Source organism: Pan paniscus, chromosome 13 (assembly GCF_029289425.2).
Source record: "Pan paniscus chromosome 13, NHGRI_mPanPan1-v2.0_pri, whole genome shotgun sequence".
NCBI lineage: Eukaryota > Metazoa > Chordata > Mammalia > Primates > Hominidae > Pan > Pan paniscus.
The window spans coordinates 105,264,167-105,289,120 of NC_073262.2; the positions used below are offsets into that span (position 1 = coordinate 105,264,167).

General features: G+C 42.4%; 1 protein-coding gene across 1 annotated transcript in view; it reads left to right on the forward strand.

Moving 5' to 3' along the window:
* The first annotated feature begins 1,684 nt into the window (after positions 1-1,684).
* The window catches only part of FAM117B (family with sequence similarity 117 member B), a 134,340-nt gene continuing 111,070 nt past the window's right edge, over positions 1,685-24,954 (forward strand). The window contains exon 1 of the mRNA XM_008974205.4: positions 1,685-2,500. Within this exon, the coding sequence (XP_008972453.2) occupies positions 1,900-2,500 (601 nt within the window). The 5' untranslated portion in view covers positions 1,685-1,899. The remainder of the gene's footprint in view (positions 2,501-24,954) is intronic.

The window sequence follows — 24,954 nt, forward strand, 5'->3', positions numbered from 1 at the left end:
TCTGCCTCCCGGGTTCAAGCGATTCTCCTGCCTCAGCCTCCCGAGTAGCTGAGATTACAGGCATGCGCCACCACGCCCGGCTAATTTTGTATTTTTAGTAGAGACGGGGTTTCCTCCATGTTGGTCAAGCTGGTCTCGAACTCCCGACCTCAGGTGATCCGCCCGCCTCGGCCTCTCAAAGTGCTGGGATTACAGGCATGAGCCACCACACCCGGCCTCCTCTCTAGGTCTTTAAAAGCCTTCCACCTCACGCCTGTAATTCCAGCATTTTTGGAGGCCGAGGTGGGCGGATCATGAGGTCAAGAGATCAAGACCACCCTGGCCAACATGGTGAAACCGCCTCTTTACTAAAAACAGAAAAATTACGGGGCGTGGCGGCACGCGCCTGTAATCCCAGCTACTTGGGAGGCGGAGGCAGGAGAATTGCTTGAACGCGGGAGGCGGAGGTTGCAGTGAGCCGAGATTCGAGCCAGTGCAGTCCGCCACTGCACTCCAGCCTAGGTGACAGAGAGAGACTTCTTCTCAAAAAAAAAAAAAAAAAAGGCCTTCCACCACCGCGCACAGGGACCCAGTAGGATTTCAGGTCCAGAGTGAATCATACTATGCCCTCCACTCCCACATTTTTACACGACGAAATCTGTCTAGCATGTACAACTAATAAAAATAGGAGAGGGAAAAGAGGTCATGGATAGGCAATTTATAGCCAAACAGGTGGGAGTGTAGGTTTTGGGTCCACCATTTTTTATTTTCTTGATGAGGTGCCCTTTAGGTCATTTTAGAAATAGTGTCACTGCCTGCCTTCCCGAGTCTTTGCCACACCAAAGACTTGTTTCCTCCGCTAGGCAAAAATATGGATGGCTGTCCCAGTTCTGTCTCAAACAATGATCGTGTAGAATCAAATAAGGCCCTCTGTAAACTATAGCACTTTACAAACTGGTAAGGTAGCAGCCATCCTTCCAAGGTATCAGGGAACAGCGAAGCAGCTGATTAAAATAGTCTTGATTACTTGAGATACAGGAGGGTAGGAATAACATGTGGTAACTGAACTCTATAGATACTATCTAAAATCGCATTCTAACAGGCAAGTTTAATCTTTCTGAGATTTGCCTCTTTGTAGAGCTCTAAAAAATAAAAGGAGAGGGGTGTAAAATGCCAGTAAGATTAGTTAAATTTCTTCTCCTTTTGAGCCCTGCCCATAGGTAGATGGAATTAGGGCAGAACAAAAACATTAAGAATAAAAGCCCGAAAGAGATGCGCGTACAGGTGAACACAAGTGAACACTGGGGTAAGGAAATGAGTTATGCGGAAAAGGCTTCAGACCATCCCTGGGAACTGCTCCGGGTCTGGACATTTCCTTTGGCAACCTTCCAGAGTCTGAGTCCCCAGGGCTCCCCCCGGCGGGAAAGGAAAGGCGCGCGTGGCTAGGCGCGCGCGTACACGGGCACTCACGTGTACACACACACGCGCGCACACTACACATACACACAGGGCCCATTTCCTCCGCTCCCTCCCCGCGGGGGGCGGGTCTCTTTCTCTTTAAAGAGCAGACGGTCTCCGCGCACACCCAGGCTCTCAAGGCCTCGGGGGCCCGGGACCCGAGCTGCTCGTAGCCAATGGGAGCAGTGGAGCGGCTCGAGCGCGGCTGACGCTGCACCAATGGGCGATCGTGGGGGGCGGGGGCAGCAGAGGAGACACTATTGTTGATGAGGAGCAGCGGCGGCGGCGGCGGCTGCACCACCTCGTTGCTGCCTGCCCCGGCCCGGTCGCCCCCTGCACCCCGGAGTCCGGCTTCGTCACCCCGTCTTGGGGGGCCTGCCCTCCGGCCTCAAGAATCCTCCCCCTGCAGCCCAACAACAACAAAACCCCCCGTCTCGCCCAGTCACCGGGGAGGGGGGGACCATGTCCCAGCGGGTGAGGCGCAATGGGTCCCCCACGCCGGCCGGCTCCCTTGGGGGTGGTGCGGTGGCCACGGCCGGGGGACCCGGGAGCCGCTTGCAGCCCATGAGGGCGACGGTTCCGTTCCAGCTGAAGCAGCAGCAGCAGCAGCAACATGGCAGCCCCACGCGGAGCGGCGGCGGCGGCGGCGGCAACAACAACGGTGGCTGCTGTGGTGGCGCCTCAGGCCCCGCAAGCGGCGGCGGCGGCGGTGGCCCGCGCACCGCCTCGCGCAGCACCAGCCCCACGCGCGGCGGCGGGAACGCGGCCGCGCGCACCAGCCCCACGGTGGCCACGCAGACGGGCGCGTCCGCGACGTCCACGCGAGGCACCAGCCCCACGCGCAGCGCCGCGCCTGGAGCTCGCGGGAGCCCCCCACGGCCGCCGCCGCCGCCGCCGCTGCTGGGCACCGTGTCGTCGCCCAGCTCGTCGCCCACCCACCTGTGGACCGGCGAGGTGAGCGCGGCCCCACCCCCAGCCCGCGTCCGGCATCGGAGGAGGTCTCCGGAGCAGAGCCGAAGCTCGCCGGAGAAGAGGAGCCCCAGCGCCCCGGTTTGCAAAGCAGGTAAGTGCTGGGGGTCGCGCAGCAAGGGGGAGGCGGCTGCGGGAAGGGGTCCCGGGCGCGCGCTGCAATCGCGCGGGGACTGCAGAGCTGCCGCGGAGCCCGGGTGGCTGGGGGCGGGGCTGGGGGCGGTGCCGGGCGGTGGGGACCGGGCAGTGCGGCCCCGTCTTTCCCGGGCCTACCCTACGCCCCGCCCGCCCGCCTAATTCACCCCTCTGCCCGCCCCGCACGGCTCCCTGGTGGTGGAGGTGCAGCGGCTAAACCTTGGGCTTGAGCTGATGAGTGTTAATGATAAACCTGGCGTCCTGGCCTTACTCCTGGAGGAGTCGTTACTGCTTACCCTCCCTTGAGGGTGAGGCTAGGAGTGGTTTGTCACTTTGTTTTAGGGACAAGGTTAATGTTGGCATAGCCCATATCTGCTGCTGCTAAGTATTTCTGTTCACAAAACAGTTTCAGATCTGGGGTACTGAATGCATTAGCAGTGGCAGATTTGGATCACTGAACAGACGAGGCTGAGAACCGTGTTTTAGCATTTCCTAAGACTTGATAAATGGGTAGCAAGAAGTGAAAATTAAACAAGATTCCTTAGGAAGGTTTATGGGTTTTGTCTGAGGCTCTGGGTGTATTTCTGATTTTGTGTACTGATTCTGTGTTTTGAATGTAGAAAAACAGAATCCAGTGTTTGTCTCCATCTTGTTATTGTTTTAGGGAGCTAACATTCGTTGTTTTTCTGTTTACCTGGAAGCTTTCTTGGGGAAGGTCCTGAATGGAGCTGTTGGGTGCCAATGGAGTCATTCATAAAGAGTAACTCAAAAGAGAAATTCAAATTGTGGGAAGTGGAAAGGAATAAAATTTATAATTTTGTTGCCTTAAGGAAAGAAATGGGTGGTTTTTAGTTATGTATTCATTTTTGTCAACATATATCTTTGTCTTTCCTTGTCTGGGGAACTTCTGTTAGAATTTTCCAGGCAGAATGGTTGGGAATTTCAGGAAACAAATTCAGATGAAATAGTTTCCGAAATGGAAGGAATAGGATGACTCTTTCTTACTATTTATTTTATGAAAGTTTTAGATAATACTTATTTAGAGATAATTGCCCTGGAAAATGATGAATAGTATTTTCTTTTTTTGAGACAGAGTTTCTGTTGCCCAGGCTGGAGTGCAGTTACACGATCTCGGCTTACTGCAGCCTCCAACTCCCGGGTTCAAACGATTCTGCCTCAGTCTCCTGAGTAGCTGGGATTACAGGCGACCGCCACCATGCCCGGCTAATTTTTGTATTTTTAGTAGAGACAGGGTTTCACCATGTTGGCCAGGCTGGTCTCGAACTCCTGACCTCAGGTGAAACGCCCGCCTCGGCTTCCCAGAATGCTGGGATTACAGGCATGCGCCACTGCGCCCGGCCCAAATAGTGTTTTCTAATTAGAACCAGAGCACTGTTTTATTTATGTATTTATTTTTATTTATATTTTTATTTATTTTTTGAGACGGAGTCTTGCTCAGCTGCCCAGGCTGGAGTGCAGTTATGTGATCTCGGCTCACTGCAACCATGGTCTCCTGGGTTCAAGCGATTCTCCTATCTCAGCCTCCCGAGTAGCTGGGATTACAGGCACCCGCCATCATGCCCGGCTAATTTTTGTATTTTAGTAGAGACGGGGTTTCACCATGTTTGCCAGGCTGGTTTGGAACTCCTGACCTTATGTGATCTGCCCGCCTTGGCCTCCCAAAGTGCTAGGATTGCCCGGCCCAGAGCACTATTTTAAACCTTTTGAGAATGCAGAATGCTTTTCTAAAACCGTGATAAAAGTACTAGATTTCCCCTCCCTGCTTCATAACCTCTGTCACCTACTGAACTCTTACTATTTGGCAGGTGGTTTTTATGCAAAATCTCATTTAACCCTCACTATAGCTTTTAGAGAGGTTAAGTAACAAGTGGCAGAGTTGGTATTTATTTGAACTTTGGTCAGTTGTACTCCAAAGACCATGTCTTTATATTATATCAAGGAAGTGACATCATGATGTGTAAGATAGAATGTGGGAAATATATAGCACACCAAAATTACATGTACTTAGTTAGGTAACTGTTTTTTTTTTTTTTTTTTTTTAAGATGGAGTCTTACTCTGTCAGCTAGGCTGGAGTGCAATGGGGCAATCTTGGCTCACTGCAACCTCTGCCTCCCGGGTTCAAGCGATGCTCCTGCCTCAGCCTCCCGAGTAGCTGGGATTACAGGCACGCGCTACCACGCCTGGCTAATTTTGTGTTTTTAGTAGATACAGGGTTTCTCCACATTGGTCAGGCTGGTCTCAAGCTCCCAACCTCAGGTGACCTGCCGACCTCGGCCTCCCCAAAGTGCTGGGATTACAGGCATGAGCCACCGCGCCCAGCCACTAGTTAAGTAACTCTTACAGATATGAACAAAACTGCTTTAGTCCTTCAGCCTTCTGGAGCCAGCATAGTGCATCAGGTGGAAGGGAAGGAGCTGGCTTATAAGTGGGCAGTAGAGGTGGCAGAAGGAGGCACAGCCTGTAGTCTGATAACAGAATCTGGCTCTCTTAACAACTGTTTGACACTCAGAGAAACACCCTGAGGAGAACTGGGTTGAATTAAGTATTGGCAAGGTGTGGAGGAAGGTACTCTTTTCCTCTGATCTCTAGGAGGGCTCTCTTTCCTGGGATGTCAGGCTACTCCCATGTCCTCTCTTCATGGTTTTTGAACGCTCCCCTTCCCTAGATCATCCCGTAGAGTATTTGCTGTAAAATTATCCCCATTTGCTCCCCTACCAAAATAAATAAATAAATAAATCCAGAAAAATAAAAACTCTTATTTCTCAAAGTGTAGTCTGTGGTTTATCTGTATCAGAATTAGGGTGTTTGGTATAATAAAAAATAATTTGGCCAGGCGCGGTGGCTCACAGGGGTAATCCCAGCACTTTGGGAGGCCGAGGCGGTGGATCACCTGAGGTCAGGTTTAATACCTGTGTTCCGCCAACTAGAAAAATAAAAACTCTTATTTTTCTAGTGCAGCACTTTCACTTGGGTGTGAGAAATATTGTCTGTTATTAAGTCATACTCTAGAGTGAATGTCTCACAGTTTCCTTCCCAGGAATTGTTGTTTCACTCTAGTAAATATCCATGCAGAGTAGAACAAAGTGTTTTCAGATTTCAGGTGTTCATAACACACACAAAACTACGATGAAATCATTTGCTGTTTTTATCTGACTAAATCTGGAAGGAAAGTCTTTGTAAACGTCAGAGTCCCTTTTTCATTAAAGGGAGGCTACCACCAGTTTGCAGCTGTGATGAATGTAAAAATCCCTACCATAAAGGGTAAGGGTCTACCCCATATAATTCTATAAACCTCATAGGACTCAAATTTCAGGGTCCATCTAGATCAGGCTGTTGACTTCTAGGTGTCTTATCAGATGAACTGGATGCTGTAACCTTTGTTAGGGATCCAGTATCTCAGAGTCCCTAAGTTGAAGGTATCAAGATCCCTATCCAGTTGCTTTATTCTTCTAGGGTTAGAGCTAATTGGCTGGTGTAGAACTTCCTACTCTTGACTACTATAAAGTAATCCAAGCACCCATCCCTGACAGATATTTTAAACTTCCCACCTTCAGTGACTGTCATCTCCATAGCAAAGCCGTTTGTCATTAGGAACTGAGGTATGTTTAGAAAAGGTACCTAGGCAACAGTGTTAACCAGAAAGTTTATTTTTGTGCCTTCTCTCCTTTTACCCAACTTCATTTTATTTATTAAAATGTCAAATAGATTACAAATGGAGAGATGGTATAACATAGAGGTGAGGAGGATATACTTTGGGTAGACAGTTTGAGTTTAATACCTGTGTTCTGCCAACTAGAAGCCATGTGATATGGAAAGTTATCTTTCTTATCTGTGAAATGGGTGGTGAAATCTACTTCATATGATAGTAGGGATTAAATAAGGGAAAACTGAAAAACAGCACAGTACCTCAGTATAAAAGTTAGCTGTTGTGTATCATATTAGTTTTGCTTCTAGTTTTAGTGTATTTAACATAAATTACCAGTGTAGGTTCAGTTTTCATGGTTGTATGAAGTTTCAAATTGGTGATAACATTGCCTGTGAACATCCAGAATGGTGTTTCTCAAAGTGTAGTCTGTGGTTCATCTGTATCAGAATTACTTAGGGTGTGTGGTATAATAAAAAAAATTTGGTCAGGCACGGTGGCTTATACCTGTAATCCCAGCATTTTGGGAGGCCAAGGTGGGTGGATGACCTGAGGTCAGGAGTTCGAGACCAGCCTGCCCAACATGGCGAAACCCCGTCTCTACTAAAAATACAAAAAATTAGACAGGTGTAGTGGCAGGCGCCTATAATCCCAGCTACCGGGGAGGCAGAGGCAGGAGAATCACTTGAACCCAGAAGGCGGAGGTTGCAGTGAGCCGAGATTGTGCCACTGCACTCCAGCCTGAGCAACAAGAGCAAAACTCCGTCACAACAACAACCACCACCACCACAAAATATATATATATATAGCAAGTCGTGTTCTTGCTAGTTTCCCCCTTCCTTTGGATGTATTAAGTTGTGTATAAATTCATTTGTTTATTGGAGTTGGGGAGTGCCAAGGGCAGCAAAAAGTGATAACTTCTTTGGACTAATAGGCAGAATCAAGAAGCAAGATACCAGAACTTCATATTTGTGTCATCTTTGATGTCTACTTTCTAGTACCTTATGAAATACATCTCTAAGAATTTAGTGTTTCTCTGACATTTGGAGGATTGCTGCTAACATTACACATTCAAGGGAATTCTTTTTTTTTTTGGAGACTGGGTCTCTGTCACCCAGGCTGGAGTGTAGTGGCACGATCTCGGCTCACTGCAACCTCTGCCTCCGGGGTTCAGGTGATTCTCCCGCCTTAGCTTCCCGAGTAGCTGGGACTACAGGTACATGCCACCATGCCCAGCTAATTTTCTGTATTTTGGGTAGAGACTGGGTTTCACCATGTTGCCCAGGGTGCTCTCCAACTCCTGAGCTCAAGCTATCTGCCTGCCTCAGCCCCTCAAAGTGCTGGGATTAGAGGCACGAGTCACCCACACCCGGCTAAAGGGAATTCTTTTGGTTTGTGATGTCTATATTTTGCAATGAAGATGAGGCAAAGTAGAAACTATTAGTTTTATGTCTTGGCTAGTAGAATTTACATTTAATTAAGTTAAATTCTGTAAGCTTTGATTGAACTACTCTGTGTTATTAACAGTGTAATACAAAGATGTAAAACACACAAGGAATTCCAGAGACTCACAAACTAGCCATGTAAGACAGATGCATAAGCATATAATGTGATGAGTTTTCTGGCTTAGAGAGTGAATAATTCCACAGGGGATGGGTATAGAGGTTCCCTCAGAGGAGATGAATTTTGAATGGGATTAGAAAGGGAAGAACAGAACTTTGCAGTTGGATCTTAGAGGTGTGAAAATAAGCCTATCATATTCAGTTCTTTGTGGCTTGAAATGTAGGGTAATAGGGTGTTGGGATGGGGAGAGCGGAAATAGTAGAAAAAGAAAGGAGAGACGTAAGTTTTCAGAATGACTTTGAATAGAATATATACATTAGAAAGTATTCCATGGTTAACAGTATGTACTCTGGAGCCAGACTGTCAGGGTTCAGATCCTGGAGTTGCCATTTACTTGCTAGTAGTTTAACTTTAGGCAAGTTCACTTTACTTGTAAAAAGGGGATACTAATGATACTTACCGTAAATAATTGTTTCAAGGAATAAAATCCTTGTAATCTGTGTGTGGGGTATAGGAATCTCAATATTAGATATTTTCTTTTCTTTTTTTTTTTTTTGAGATGAAGTTTCACTCTTGTTGCCCAGACTGGAGTGCAATGGCAGATCTTGGCTCATTGTAACCTCCGCCTCCTGGGTTCAATCGATTCTCCTGCCTCAGCCTCCTGAGTAGCTGGGATTACAGGCGCCTGCCACCACGCCCAGCTAACTTTTGTATTTTTAGTAGAGACGGGGTTTCACTATGTTGGCCAGGCTGGTCTTGAACTCCTGACCTCAGGCGATCCATCCGCCTCGGCCTCCCAAAGTGCTGAGATTACAGGTGTGAGCCACCGCGCCTGGCAGATATTTTCTTTTTTTTTTTTTTTTGTCGGAGTCTCACTCTGTCGCCCAGGCTGGAGTGCAGTGGTGTGATCTCGGCTTACTGCAACCTCCGCCTCCCAGGTTCAAGCCATTCTCCTGCCTCAGCCTCCTGAGTAGCTGGACTACAGCCACGTGCCACCATGCCCGGCTGTTTTTTGTACTTTTTTTTTTTTTTTTTTAGTAGAGACGGGATTTCACCATATTGGACAGGCTGGTCCTGAACTCCTGACCTCGTGATCTGTCCGCCTCGGCCTCCCAAAGTGCTGGGATTGCAAGCGTGAGCCACCACGCCCAGCCAGATATTTTCACATCATTGTCTTCCTTCTCATCCAAGGCTTTAGGCACTCACAGTTATTATTACTAGTATTTATATTCTTAGAATAAATAGAATATATATATATATATAAAATAAGATGAGTAGAGTGTGACTTGAGATAGGAGAAACTCACAAAGGCATTGATCACCTGAATTTTGGGGGAATGGCAGTGGGAATGGCAAGAGTAAAAAAAATTGAAAAGACTGATTTGGCGAACTGTTGGATGTAGGGATTGAGAAAGAGGGAGTTGAGGGTGATAGTTTGGATGGTGGTTCTAATTGATAACAGTGAGGAGAACAGATTTGGGAAAAGAAAATGAACTCAGTTGTGGATGTATTTGGTTTGTGCTCTCAGGAACTTCAGATAATTTTCTAGATTGTGGCAAATAACATTTTAAAACTCAGGGATACACTTTGAACTTGGGGGTAAAAATTAGGACTCATTTATTGCAGTTCAGTAAACATTCATTTAACATGTACATCATGCTAGGCATTTACATATGGGCAACACTCGAAATGACTAATCACTAGGGTGGATAAAAGGATAGGGAAAATGCTGAAGATAGAACTCTGGGAGGAAACAAGCATTTTTAAGGGTAGAAAGAAAAGCCAGTGAAGAAACCTGTGAAATGTGGTAGGAGGAGAAATGGTAGAATAGTGTTGAGAAAGCCGAAAAGAAAGATTGTATTTCAAGGAGAGATAGTAAAGATTTTCAAATGTCATGAAGTAGGCTGAGCCTGGAGAATAGGCCTTTGAATCTGGCATGTAGATTAGTCAATGATCTGTGAGAGAAAGTAGTTTGAGAAGCATGTTGGGGCACAAATCAAAGTGGAGGATGAGGAAGTAGAGGTAATGAGTATAAAGTACTTTAATGGGGACGGAAGGAAAGTGAAAAAACTGGGTGAAGGGTGTGCTTAAGCTTCAGTTATTTACAGGATGTGGAAAACTTCAGCTTGTTTATAGCTTTTAGGGAAAGGATTTATAGAATGAAAGATTGTAAATTCAAGAGAAGATGGTAAATGTAGATGGAGCAAGGTTATGGAAAATGCGAGAGGCATGGGATCCAGTACATGGTAGAGTCTGGAAATCTCAGAAACAATTAAGGACATTTTTTTCTCTGAGGAGGGGAAGAGGTAAGGGCGTAGGTTAAGATGATGGTAAATCAGCAGTAGAAGGGAAGGAAGTTGAGAAAGTAAGCTACTTCCATTTCCAAACTACTTGAAGGCAAAAATAGCATGCTTGTCTTTATACTATATTTTTAAATTTAAATTTATTTTTTTAAACTACGTGTGCATAATTTAAAATGTCAAATAGCACTGAACTTATTATCAAATAAAATGTTCCCTTGTCACATCTTTCTCCACTCCCTCTTCCTGCCCCCTAGAAACAACCACTTTCAACTCTTAGAGGTTTCTTTGGCTGTTTACCTACACATTTTTTTTTCTTTCTTTCTTTTTTCTGAGACAGAGTCTCGCTCTGTTACCCAGGCTGGAGTGCAATGTCAGGATCTCAGCTCACTGCAACCTCTGCCTCTTGGGTTCAAGCAATTCTTATGCCTCAGCCTCCTGAGTAGCTGGGATTGTAGGCATGTAGCACCATTCCCTGCTAATTTTTGTATTTTTAGTAGAGGCAGGGTTTCCCCATGTTGGCAAGGCTGGTCTCGAACTCCTGGCCTCAAGTGATCCACCCGCCTTGGCCTCCCAAAATGCTGGAATTACAGGCGTGAGCCACCGTGCCTGGCCTACACATTTCTAAATAATATGCTATACTACTGCTTCAGGAGTTTTTTGTTTTGTTTTGTTTTTTTTCAGTTTTATGTATTATGTAGTGACTTGCTACTGTGGAAAATGTGCACTTAATTCTCTAATCACCATCCTACAGAATCCTTCCATTGTAGGTGTAGCATCTTTTGGTTAAATCAGTATTAATGTTATTATGACCATGTAAATATTGATTACAGTAGAGCCTTGTTGGATACTACAGTTATATTTTCTTTTTAAATAACTTTTTATGGTCCTTGAGGTTAAAATTGTTTTTCATTTTGATTGCTTCGTTTTCTATGTACCTATCACAAATTTATCCCTAAGAAAGTTTTGATAATGGAAACTTCCTGTAAATAATTAAAAACATAGCAGAGAGTTACTTTTGTTTATTTTCCTTGGAGATATGTCTTTGGAGTCCCTCATCCTCATATTCCAAATTAGCTCATTGATCTCTACATCTGTGGCACAGCTATTAGAACCGGGAACTTCCCTGGGAATTCTCTTCACTTCTCTCCTGTTTTGGATACTCTAATTTCTGGATGTTGTTTTGCTGGAGTGCATTTTCCAATAATTTTTTGAGAGAGGATACATGGGAGGTATATGTTATACCCAGACCTTGAATATCTTCAGTGATGTCTTTATACTTGCCGGTTTGACTGGGTATAGAATTAGAATTGTAGGTTGGAAATAATTTTTCCGCTGAGTATTGAAAGCACTTCATCTTCTAGCTTTTGGAATTGCTGTTGAGAATTTGGATGCCATTCTGATTCTTAATCCTTTGTTGGTGATGGTGGCTGTCCTCTGTGGAAGGGTTACCACCATTCTGAAATGAGGATTGCCTTGTTGTGAGGTGTTTCATTGTTTGTTTTCTGTTCACTGTGCTGGTTACTCTGTGGGCTTTTTCAGTCTAGAGACTATTTCTGGGAATTTTTCTTTTATTATTTCTCCTTTCTGTTATCTTTGTTTTTTGTCTTTTTGGAAGCTGTTTTATCTAGTTGTGGTATATCTTGGAGCACATCTGTAATTTAACAATTTCTGTCTAGTTTCCGTATCTTTATCTGTTTGCTTTTCTTTTTTATTATTTTTCAAAATTTCAAAATATATTTTCTTTTAAAAAATAGAGACTGAGTCTCGCTGTATTGCCCAGGCTGGTCTGGAACTCCTGGCCTTAAGTGATGCTTTTGCCTTGGCCTCCCAAAGTGCTGGGATTACTCACGCCTGGCCTGTTTCTTTTTTTTCTTTCTTTTTTTTTTTTTGTTTGTCTGTTTTTGAGACAGAGTCTCGCTGTCGCCCAGGCTGGAGTGCAGTGGCGAGATCTCGGCTCACTGCAGGCTCCGCCCCCCGGGGTTCACGCCATTCTCCTGCCTCAGCCTCCCGAGTAGCTGGGACTACAGGCGCCCGCCACCTCGCCCGGCTAATTTTTTGTATTTTTAGTAGAGACGGGGTTTCACTGTGTTAGCCAGGATGGTCTTGATCTCCTGACCTCGTGATCCGCCCGCCTCGGCCTCCCAAAGTGCTGGGATTACAGGCGTGAGTCACTGCGCCTGGAAGCCTGTTTTTATTTCTATCAGATTTATTTATTTGAGACGGAGTCTCGCTCTGTCGCCCAGGCTAGAGTGCAGTGGAGAGATCTCGGCTCACTGCAACCTCCGCCTCCCGGGTTCAAGCAAGTCTCCTGCCTCAGCCTCCCAAGTAGCTGGGACTGTAGGCGCGCGCCACCACGCCCAGCTAAATTTTTTGTATTTTTAGTAGAGACGGGGTTTTACCAAATTGGCCAGGCTGGTCTCGAACTCCTGACCTCAGGTGATCCGCCCGCCTTGGCCTCCCAAATGCTGGGATTACAGGAGTGAGCCACTGCGCCCAGCCTATCAGATTTATTTTTATCTTGTATTCGTTTTATTGATTTTTACATTTTGGCCATTATACTTCAGTTCTTCAAGAGCACTTGCCTTGCTGTTTGTTCTTTGTCCTGTTAATGCCTAAAAGTTTTTTTTTTTTTTTTTTTTTTTTTGAGATGGAGTCTTGCTCGTTGCCCAGGCTGGAGTGCAGTGGCACTGTCTTGGCTCACTTCAACCTTCGCCTCCCGGGTTCAAGCAATTCTCCCACCTCAGCCTCCCGAGTAGCTGGGACTACAGGGGCACACCACTACACCTGGCTAATTTCGGTGGGTTTCACCATGTTGACCAGGCTGGTCTTGAACTCCTGACCTCAAGTGATCCGCCTGTCTCCACCAGCCAGAGTGTTGGGATTATAGGCGTGAGCCGCTCGGCCTGTCCACTTTCTATTAATATTTAAGTGAGACATTAAAATGCTGATTAAATGTTTTCTGTGTTTAGATCAGGCTGCTAGCCTGGAGCATGTTACTCTAGAAAGAAGACGCAGGGACTCCCAAAAGTAGGTTTTTTTTCTTCTCTTGGGCCAGTTTCCCCAGGGAAGAGACCTCAGTATCATGCCTAAGGATATGTGTAGTGTCCTTAAGTCCAGAGCCTGTCTCGTTAATTTCTATAGCACAGATTTTCCCAATCTTTTTGTTCTGGAGACCCCTTGGCATCGTTTTCATTTCTCAGGGAACCCAGGCATTTGTCACCAGGAAGTTGAGATATATTGCTCTAGTAATAATTTATGCTCTTTTGAGTACGAGTGGTTTCTCTATGAATCTGTTTATTTGACCATCTTATTAGCCTATTCATTTTGTATGGTTTTCCTCTCTCCCCTAAGGATATCATCATTATTGCAAGTAAGTAGTGAAGTAAAGGAAACTTTAGTTTTTCCTTCTAAATAAATTCCTGTATGATTTTTTTTTACCTTGTTTAAGTGTTAACAATAGTTTTATCCCCAGTTTTTAGTATACAAGATGCTAATGAGATATTATGTGATCTAGGGTATGTACAAGAGGCACACCCCCAGCCAGCTTTTAAGACTAAACATGTTATTTTTAACTAACTTTTTTTGGGGAAAATGTGCAGTTAAGCTTAGCTTACCTTTCTTGAAATTAATCTCTTCCCTTTTCTTAGATTTTTTAAAACTTATAAGGCAACCATAATGTTTTGATTAAATAATTTATATAAGACAATGGGATTTATTTTTTCTAAAGGTATATTTAATTTAAATGAACTTAGTAAAGTTATTTTTTACAATAGGAAAATTTATAATGTTTATAGTAAAAGCTACTAAAACCATAAAGCAAGGCAATATAAAAAAATATAGCTTAACACAATTTTATCTGAGAGCTTCAAAAATTTCTTTTTCTGTAACAAGATCTGTGTCAAATATAGGTCTAGCAGAATTATTAATGTGTGGCAATTTCTTGGTCTCTATTCTAGACCTGTACATAAAAAGTGATATTTTCAAAACTGAAAAAAACAGTTTATTTATTTCAACAAAACATGTGTATATATATTTTTTTCTGTACAAATACTCAGTTCTGGGTTGAGCTTGAAATGAGCACACCCAGATTTCATATTCAACTGAAATGAAACTTTTTTCCTTGATCTTGATGCTTGTTAAACAAGAAGAAGCTTGTTGATGCATATGAGAATTTGAAAACTACAGCAAAATATTCATCGCTTACATGTGAATGACAAGACTTTATTCTTTCCATAGAAATCTAGAACTTATTTTGGGGCAGATGAGGAAATCTTGGGTGGAGCATAGGATCAGGCTGCAGCAAAGTTATCACCTAAACATCTGCTTCCAAAACAACTTGGTTGAAAACTTGTTTTTGTCCTTGCCTCTTTTCCCGTGTATTGTTCTAGTGAGTTTATGTATTTTTATTCTGTTAGTATTATTTAATAGGAAGTATCTGACATTTTTTTGATTGAGGCTGGCATGTGGCAGTTGAGATGAAATTAGTGCTAGTTTAACCCAAAAGAAATTTACTGACATTTTTCTTCTTCTTCATGAGCTAGTATAGGCTGCTGCTTGGAGTCTTCGCCCTCAAGGAACTAACTCTGTAATTGTATGGTTTAATTTACCTACCAGAATGTCTCTCTTTCCTCTCCTCTCTCCCCTACTCCATTCTTTCTTTGCAGGCAATAATGTGCACATGATAAAAATTATAAATGGTAAGGAGAATATAGTCAGCAGTCTTCTTGCTGTTTGTCTCAGTTCATTCTTCTCAAGAGAAATCCAGTTGTTTCTTTGTATAATTCCAGAGCTATTCTATGTATATTCAGATATATGCATATGTCAGCTGGGCTTGTTGGCTCATGCCTGTAATCCTAGCACTTCGGGAGGCCGAGATGTGTGGATTGCCTGAGCTCAGAAGTTCCAGACCAGCCTGGGCAACATGGTGAAACCCCGTCTCTACTAAAATACAGAAAAAAATTAGCCGAGTATAGCGGTCGGTGTGCGCCTGTAGTCCCAACTATTTGGGAGGCTGAGGCAGGAGAATTGCTTCAACCTGGGAGGTGGAGGTTGCAGTGAGCCAGGATTGCGCCACTGCACTGCAGCCTGGGTGACAGAGCGAGACTCTGTCCCCACCCCCCCAAAAAACAAAAAATACATATATATATATGTATGTATGTGTGTGTGCGTGTATGTCGTTGTGCACATAGGTTTATAGTGGACCATGCATTATTTCATCAGGCTTTTATTTATAAACATTTAGATCATTTCTAGCCTTTTGCTGTTAAATGATGCTAGGTTGAATATTCTTGTATATACTTCTTTGTGCACTTATATATGAATTTATCTGTAGGACAAATTCTTTTTTATTATTATTTTTTATTTTTTTTGAGATGAAGTCTTGCTCTGTTGTCCAGGCTGGAGTGCAGTGGGGTGATCTTGGCTCACTGCAACCTCTGACTCCCGGGTTCAGGCGATTCTCCTGCCTCAGCCTCCTGAGTAGCTGGGACTACAGGCGCACACCTGGCTAATTTTTGTATTTTTAGTAGAGATGGTGTTTCACCGTGTTGACCAGGCTGGTCTCGAACTCCTGACCTCGGGCGTTCTGCCCGCCTCAGCCTCTCAAAGTGCTGGGATTACAGGCATGAGCCACCGTGCCCGCCTGACAAATTCTTAGAAATAGAATTTTTTGGGTCAGAAGGGTGTGCATTTTTCTTTGTGTTGTCAGATATATTTTGGGAATTGATATCAGTTCGTACCTGAATTTCATGAACATTTTTTCCCCATCCTCCTTTGGATTATGTTTTATCATTTCATCTTACTATTATTTTTTGGAGTCCTTGCCCTCAAGGAGTAAACTCTTAATTGTACAGTTTAATCTACCTACCAGAATGTCTCCTTCCCTCTCTCTTTTCTGTCTTCCCTATCTTCACTATTGTTGCCTCTTTTTACTGTGTGCTAAAGTGGTTGTGCTAGAGCACTGCTGTCTAGTAGAACTTTGTGAATGATGGTGTGTTGTCTAATATTTCATATGGTAGAACCTTACATATAATTCTATTTCCTCCCACCCATCCTTTGTGATATAATTGTCAAATACTTTGTTATTCATCAAATATTTTCTCTCTCTTATAAACTTTGTAATGCTTTGTTATTTATTTATTTTTATTTTTTATTTTTTGAGATAGAGTCTTCTTCTGTCTCTGAGGCTGGAGTGCAATGGCATGATCTTGGCACATTGCAACCTGTGCCTCCCGGGTTCAAGTGATTCTCCTGTCTCAGCCTCTTGAGTAGCTGGGATCACAGGCACGCGCCACCACACCGGGCTAATTTTTGTGTTTTTAGTAAAGATGGGGTTTCACTGTGTTGGCCAGGCTGGTCTCGAACTCCTGACCTCAAGTGATCTGCCCACCTCAGCCTCCCAGAGTGCTGGGATTTACAAGCGTGAACCACCGTGCTCGGCTTATTTATTTATTTATTTGTTTGTTTGTTTATTTTTTGAGATGGAGTTTTGCTCTTGTTGCCCAGGCTGGAGTGCAGTGGTGCGATCTCAGCTCACTGGAACCTTCACCTCCTGGGTTCAAGTGATTCTCCTGCCTTTAGCCTCCCAAGTAGCTGGGATTACAGACGCCTACCACACACCTGGTTCATTTTTTTTTTTTTTTTTTTTTTTTTTGGATTTTTAGTAGACACGGGGTTTCATCTAGCCAGTGTTTTAGAGCAATTAAAAATAGAAAGAAAGTCTTTTATATTTATCCTAATTTCTACTATTTTCAGCAGCCTTAATTTCTTTGTTTGAAAATAGGGTGGTTCTAGTTAGTGTGAATGAAAAAGGGTTTATTTAAAAAGTGAAGAATTGATAGGATTTGTTAACTGATTAGATTTGGTAGATGAAAGAGTGTAATGATGGCAGGGATTTGGAACCTACTTGGGTGGTCGGGTTAATAATGTTGCCAGTATTAACTTGTTTCATAAATGCTGTTAAATTTTCTGTATTCATACAGAGTAGGCCATGGACTTTTGGAGCATAATGCACTAAAATTTTTAACATTTAAAAGTAATAAAAATATGGAAAACTTGGACGATAAAGGAAAAGGCTCATGTATTAGGGTTATCTAGAGGAACTGAACTAATAGGATAGATGTATATATAAAGGGGAGTTTATTAAGGAGTATTGACTCACGTGATCACAAGGTAAAGTCCCACAATAGGCTCTCTGCAATCTGGGGAGCAAGGAAGCCAGTCCGAGTCCCAAAACCTTAAAAGTAGGGAAGCCGACAGTGCAGCCTTCAGTCTGTGGCAAAGGCCTGAGAGCGCCTGGCAATCCACTGGTGTAAATCCAAGAGTCCAAAAGCTGAAGAAACTGGAGTGAGATGTTTAAGGGCAGAAAGCATCCAGCATGGGAGAAAGATGAAGGCCGGAAGACTCAGCAAGTCCGCTCTTCCAAGATCTTCTCCTGCCTGCTTTATTCTAGCCGCACTGGCAGCTGATTAGATGGTGCCCACCCTGATTGAGGGTGGATCTGCCTCTCCCAATCCGCTGACTCAAATATTAATCTCCTTTGGCAACACCCTCACAAACAAACCCGGGAACAATACTTTGCATCCTTCAATACAGTCAAGTTGACACTCACTAATAACCATCACAGCTCATGATTATTTTTGGATGTTCCCTTCTAATTTGCCTTTTTTTTTTTTTTTTTTTTAAGACGGAATCTTGCTCAGTCGCCCAAGCTGGAGTGCAGTGGTGCCATCTCAGCTCACTGTAACCTCTGCCTCCCAGTTCAAGCAATTCTGGTGCCTCAGCCTCCAGAGTAGATGGGATTACAGGCACCTGTCACCACGCCCAGCTAATTTTTGTATTTTTAGTAGAGATAGGGTTTCACTACGTTGGCCAGGCTGGTCTCAAACTCCTGATTGCAGGTGATCTGCGTATCTCAGCCTCCCAAAGTGCTGGATCACAGGTGTGAGCCACCGCTCCGGGCCCTTAATTTACCATTCTTTTTTTTTTTTTTTTTTTTTTGAGATGGAGTTTCACTCTTGTTGCCCAGGTTGGAGTGCAATGGCACAATCTTGGCTCACTGCAACTCCCATCTCCTGGGTTTAAGTGATTCTCCTGCCTCGGCCTCCTGAGTAGCTGGGATTATAGTCGCTCACGACCACGCCTGGTTAATTTTTTGTATTTTTAGTAGAGACAGGGTTTCACCATGTTGGCCAGGCTGGTCTCAAACTCCTGACCTCAGGTGTTCCACCCGCCTGGGCCTCCCAAAGTGCTGGGATTACAGGCGTGAGCCACCACGCCCGGCCAAAAGTTTGTAATTTTTATCTTACATGCTGTTCTACTGGGATATAATGGGCTATATTTAGTAGTGTCTGGGAAAACCGTTTAATTATATTTTCCTATTGTGCATGTATGTTGGTATTTCTAAAGATAAAGACAAGTTTGGGAGGCTGAGGCGGGCGGATCACCTGAAGTCAGGAGTTCGAGACCAGCCTGACCACCATGGAGAAACCCTGTCTCTACTACAAACACAAAATTAGCCGGGCGTGGTGATGCATGCCTGTAATCCCAGCTGCTTGGGAGGCTGAGGCAAGAGAGAATTGCTTGAACCTGGGAGGCAGGGTTTGCAGTGAGCTGAGGTGGTGCCATTGCACTCCAGCCTGGGCAACAAAAGTGAAACTCTTGTCTAAAAAAAAAAAAAAAAAGATAAGGACAAGGGATGTCTGTTTATATTATTTTATTTTTTTTAAAGACAAGGTCTTGCTCTGTTTCCCTGGCTGTAGTGCAGTGACATGATCTTGGTTCGCTGCAGCCTCGACCTCCCTAGCTTAAGTGATCCTCCCACCTCAGCCTCCTGAGTAGCTGGGACCACAGGTGCATGCCACCTTGCCAGGCTAATTTCTTTATTTTTTTTGTAGAGATGGAGTCTCACTATGTTGCCCAGGCTGGCCTCAAACTCATGGCTTCAGACAATCCTCTTTCTTTGGCCTTCCAGTGTTAGGATTACAGGTGCGAGCCACCCTGCCTGGCCTGTTTATGTTATTTTAGAACCCGTGCTCACTTTGTGCAGAGCAGGATGTTGAGAACACATCCTTGACCTTATGGACTTTAGAATTTAAGAAAGAGATAATTCAGATTTTTGCAGTATTCAGGGGTTAACAGTACAAAGAAGAACATATGTAGTATTACCGAAAAGAGTAGTACTTCATGACAAAAGCCTGATATGGCCGTATGTGGCTCTATCTTGAGTCAGAATGCTTTGTGTGCAGTCAGGAATTGTTGGGTGATTGGTAGAGTAGAGATCTTTCACTTCTATAGAAAGCAGATGCCATTAATGCTATCCCTAAGAATTCTTGGAAGGTCTACTCCTGGAAATTAATTTAATGTCATGGGAATGCTCCTATTCTACTTCAGGGATGTTATATCTCAATTGTATAGGGAAGATTGAGGACCCACACCTTTGGACATTCTCTCTAGCAGTTAAACTTTTTTACCCCTAAATCTCAGTAACCTGCAGTCCAGAAAGGGAGAACTTGCAAGATTTAAGTGAGACTCAATACAAATTTTGTCAAATGAATAAATGGCTTCCTGTTAAAAAATAAAAAAAAAAAAACAGGCTGGGCATGGTGGCTCATGCCTGTAATCCTAGCACTTTGGGAGGACGAGACTGGAAGATCACTTGAGCTCAGGAGTTTTCGAGACTAGCCTAGGCAACATAGGGGTACCTCATCTCTACAAAAAAATTGAAAAATTAGCTAGATGAGGTGGCACACACCTGTAGTCCCAGCTGCTTAGGGGGCTGCGGTGGAAAGATCCCTTGAGCCCAGAAGGTCGAGGATGCAGTGAGCCATGATCATGCCACAGCACTCCTGCCTGGGCAACAGAGTAAGACCCTGTCTCAAAAACAACAACAATAGCAACTAAAGAAACCCCCACAAAAGTGAAGACCCATGCCCCATCCTCTATTCATCTTTTAAAAAGTATTTAACTTTTGTTTTGTTTTGTTTTAAGAGACAGGGTCTCGCTATGTTGCTTAGGCTGGTCTGGAACTCCAGGCCTCAAGCAATCCTCCTGCCTCAGCCTCCAGAGTTGCTGGGATTACAGGCATGAACATTTGTGCCTGACATTTATCTTTTGTGTATTCGTTCTCTATTAGTTTGGAAGCTTTGAGCATCACTGGATTTTGTCTGTCTTGAAAACTATTTTCTTGTCTTTTAATCAATTTCCCTGATAATTGAGAGTTTGAGAAATTCACACGTTAATTGAACCTTAGAAATCCTCATAATGTGTTCATTTGTTAACCCGTTTTTCTTCATTTATTTGAATGTATTATATCCTCTTGGCAATTAAAGTGCGGCAAACACCAAAAAAGATTTTTTTTTGCCCTAATCATTTATTACTATGGTGACTGAAAAGAAATGATTTTTCTGTCACTAACGAAATAGTCTTCCAGGTTCTCTCTTGCATTTCAAGTATGCTACTATTCAACCTTTTCTGTGCATGTATATAAGCATTTGTCAGGACAGAGGTAGACTCGTGATTGCCAAAATTTCCCCAGTGAAATCGTCTTGGCCTGGAGGGGGTGCGGGAAGAGAGTGAGTGAGTGAGAGAGAGAGAGAGAGAGAGAGAGTGAGAGTGTGTGTGTGTGTTTGTGTGTGTTGAAGACTTACTAACTTGATTCTGATTGAAAAGAAAGACACTAATATTAAATTTTATTGGGCAAATTTTTTTATTTATAATATTTACTTTAAGAACACTTACTGAGATATAAAATATATCCAGAAAAGTCTACCTCAAAAAAAAAAAAAATCTCAGAGTTGCTGGGATTTCAGGCATGAGCCACCATGCCTGACATTTGTCTTTTGTGTATTTGTTCTCTGTTTGGAGGCTCTGGGTTATCACTGGATTTTTGCCTATCTTGAGCACTATTTTCTTGTCTTGTAGTTAAACTTTGTTTATGAAGGTTGTACTGATAGCCCACTATTGAGTAGTTTTAATGTCTTCAATAATCCTGGAAATCTTCCCATTGGAAATTTTTTTTAATACTGGAAAATTGTATATTTCTAGTAATGATATTATGTTGATTCATATACACATTGTCTGATACTCTTCTGTATCGATTAATAGTGTACACATCTTACTGCATTTCAGGCTGTGTACAGTAAGAGGTAATAGAACAGTTTCCCCTTTGTAATCTTTTTTTTTTTTTTTGCCCATATTGGAGTCAGACTTGCATCATACTGTATTTTTAAAAAGATTTGAAATGTGACCAATTTGTTAATAAGTCTGAACCCTCAAATAGGAGGCAAGAAAATATGGTATAATGTGTTGTTATAAATTAGATTGAATACTCTGTCAAATTTATAAACTTCTAGTGGGCATTTATTTCTTTTTCTCTTTACAAATTACTCTAGTAAAAACACCTTTATAAGTGTCTATTTGGGGCTGGTATGAGTATACGTTTATATATATATATATTCTCTTTAGAAAAAATGTCCCCCAAAACAAAAAAGAAAAAGAAATGTCCCCAGGATTAAGATTATTTGTTAAGTTTTAAATAATTTAATGCTTTTTCTGGAGTAGATTTGGTTTTAAGAAGGAAAAATTAATTTTTTGGTTCCTATAGTTTTACTTTTTTCAGAATGTCATATAAATGAGTTGTAGCATTTTCTAGCTTCATTCACTTAGCATAGTGCATTTGAGATTCATTCATGTTATTGCATGTTTCAGTAGTCCATTTCTTTTTATTGCTGAGTAGTGTTCCATTATATGAATGTACCACACTTTGTTTATGCATTATTAGTTGAAGGGTATTGGGGAGTTTGCAGTTTTGGGTGATTATGAATAAAGGTACTATAAACATTTGTATCCAGGTTTTTTTGGTGAACCTTGTTTTTGTTTTCTTTGTTAAAAACCTAAGATTGGGGTTTCTGGGTCATACAGTAAGTGTATGTTTATAAGAAACTGCCAGTTTTCCAGTGTCTTTGGCTAATATTTTGTTGAGGATTTTTACATTTATATTCATGAGGTATATTGTAGTGTTCTGTTCTTATAATGCCTTTGCTTGGTTTAGGTATTGGGGGAAAGTTGGCTTTATAAAATGAGTTGAGAAGTGTTCCCTTCCTTATCTGTTTTTAGAAGAGGTTATGTAGCATTGATAGTATCTCTTCCTTGACTGCCAAAATTTCCCCAGTGAAATCATCTTGGCCTGGAGTGGGTGCGGGAAGAGAGTGAGTGAGTGAGAGAGAGAGAGAGAGAGAGAGAGAGTGTGTGTGTGTGTTGAAGACTAGTTTAGTGTGGTAATGAGAAGGGGAGAAAGAGTAGAACAGGGAGTTTGATCTGTAAGACAGTGAACAATCAATTGGGAGAACTCACTACCTTTGGAATGTTTTTGTTAGAAAAATTTTAACTATAAATTCAGCTTATTTAATAGATACAGGACTATTAGGTTATCTCTTTTTTGAGGAATGAGCTTTGGTAGATTGTGTCTTTCAAGGAATTGGTTTATTTGTGGACATGCAGTTGTGGTATTTCATTATTCATCTGTGGAGTTTGTAGTGGTGGCATCCTTTCGGTCATTCCTGATTTGAATATTTGTATATTTTCTCTTTTTTTGTTTGGTCAGAATGGCTAGAGAGGTTTATTATTTTTATAGGTCTTGTCAAAGAACCAGCTTTTAGTTTCATTTACTTTCTTTGTTATTTTTTCATTTCATTCATCTCTGCTCTCGTCTTTATTTTCTTCCTCCTACTTGCTTTTGGTTTAGTTTGCTCATTTTCTGGTTTCTCAGATGGAAGCTTACATTATTGATTTGAAATCTTCTTTTTCTAATAGAAACATTTAATGCCATACATTTTTCTCTAAGCAGTTGTTTAGCTGCATGTCACAAAGTTTGATATGTATTTTCATTTTAATTCAGTTCCAGGTATTTTCTAGTTTTCCTTGAGGCTTGTTCTTTGACCCACAGATTACTTAGAAGGGTTTTATTCAGTTTTTAAATATTTTGGGATTTTTCCAGATAGCTTTCTTGTATTGATTTTTAAATTTGATTTCATATCAGAGAGCATACCTTATTTTATTTCTTTTCTTCTAAATTTGTTGAGGTTTATGTCCCAGGATATGATCTACTTTGATAAATGTTTCACATGCCCTTGTGTATTGTGCTGTTGTTGGGTAGAGTGTTCTATAAATGTCACTTAGGTCAGATTGATTGATAGTGGTTTTCAGGTCTTACATATCTTTGCTGATTTTCTATTTGTTTTATCAGTTGCTCAGAAAGGAGTGTTGAATCTCCAAATATAGTGGAATTTTCTATTTCTTCTTTCAGTTGTTGCTTCATATATTTTGAAGCTTTAAAAAAAAGTCCATAAACATTTAGAATTGTTATATATTTTTCGGTGAATTGACCATTTTACTGTATAATTTCCCTCTATCCCTGGTAATTTTTCTTGTTCTTAAGTCTACTCTGATTAGAGTTTGCAAGATCTATTTTTACTATCCTTTCTATAATTCCATCCTTTGTTGTATTTAAAGGGATGTCTTATAGACAGCGTATTGTTGGCTCTTGTGTTTTTAATTTTAATTTTATTTTATTTATTTTTTTTGAGATAACAGTTTCCTCTGTCACCCAGGCTGGAGTGCAGTGGCATGATCTTGGCTCACTGCAACCTCCTCCTCCTGGGTTCAAGCAATTCTTGTGCCTCAGCCTCCTGAGTAGCTGGGACTACAGGGATGTGCCACCAGGCCCAGCTAGTTTTTGTAGTATTGGTAGAGATGGGGTTTCACCATGTTGACCAGGCTGGTCTCCAACTCCTGACCTCAGGTGATCTGCCTGCCTTGGCCTCCCAAAGTGCTGGGATTACAGGGGTGATCCACCATGCCCAGTAGGTCTTGTGTTTTTTAAATCTAGTCTGATGATCTTGTATGTTAATTGTTCTGTTGAGACCATTTACATTTGTTGACATTATTGATATATTTGGATATAGGTGTGCTGTTTTTTTTTGGAGACAGGGTCTTGCTCTGTTGCCCATGCTGGAATGCAGTGGCACAATTATGGCTACGGTGGTAGCCTTGACTTCCCAAGCTCAGGTGATCCTCAAACCTTGGCTTCCTGAGTAGCTGAGATTATAGGCGCATGCCACCTCACCTGGCTAATTTAAAATTTTTTTAGAGATGGGTTTCACTGTGTTGCCTAAGCTGGTCTCGACCTCGTAGGCAAGTGATCCTCCTGCCTTGGCCTCTCAAAGTACTGGGATTATAGGTGTAAGCCACCTCACCTGGCACCTTCTGCTTTTTGTTCCATAATCTCCCTTTTCCTACCTTTCAGATTGCTTGACTGTTGTCTTAGTAATTCATTTAATTTATGTGTTTTTTTTGACTCTTTGTATGTTTTGTTTTGTTTTTGGTGGCTGCTATGGGGATTACAATATACATACCTAACTTTATATTTTACTTAGAATTAATACTTTACTGCTTCAGGTGAAATGCAGAAATCACACAATCTATGTTTCTTTAGCCTCTTTACATTAGTGATTCTATATGTTACATCTTTAAACATTGTAAACCACATACTCAGCATTATAATTTTTGCTTTCAACAGTCATACCTATTTTAATGAATTTAAGGGGAGAAAAATGTTTTATGTACAAGTATATTTATTACTTCGTTTGCACTTCCTTTATTCCTGAAGTTAGTTTCCCTTTGGTATCATTTTCCTTCTGCTTGAAGATCTACATTTAGCATTTGTTTTAGAACAGGTCTGCTGCTGATGAATTATCTCAGTTTTCCTTCACCTAAGAATATCTTTTTAAAAAAAATTGAGACAGAATCTCACTCTGTCTTCCAGGCTGGAGTGCAGGGGCGTGATCTTGGCTCACTGCAGCCTCTGCCTCCCGGGTTCAGGTGATC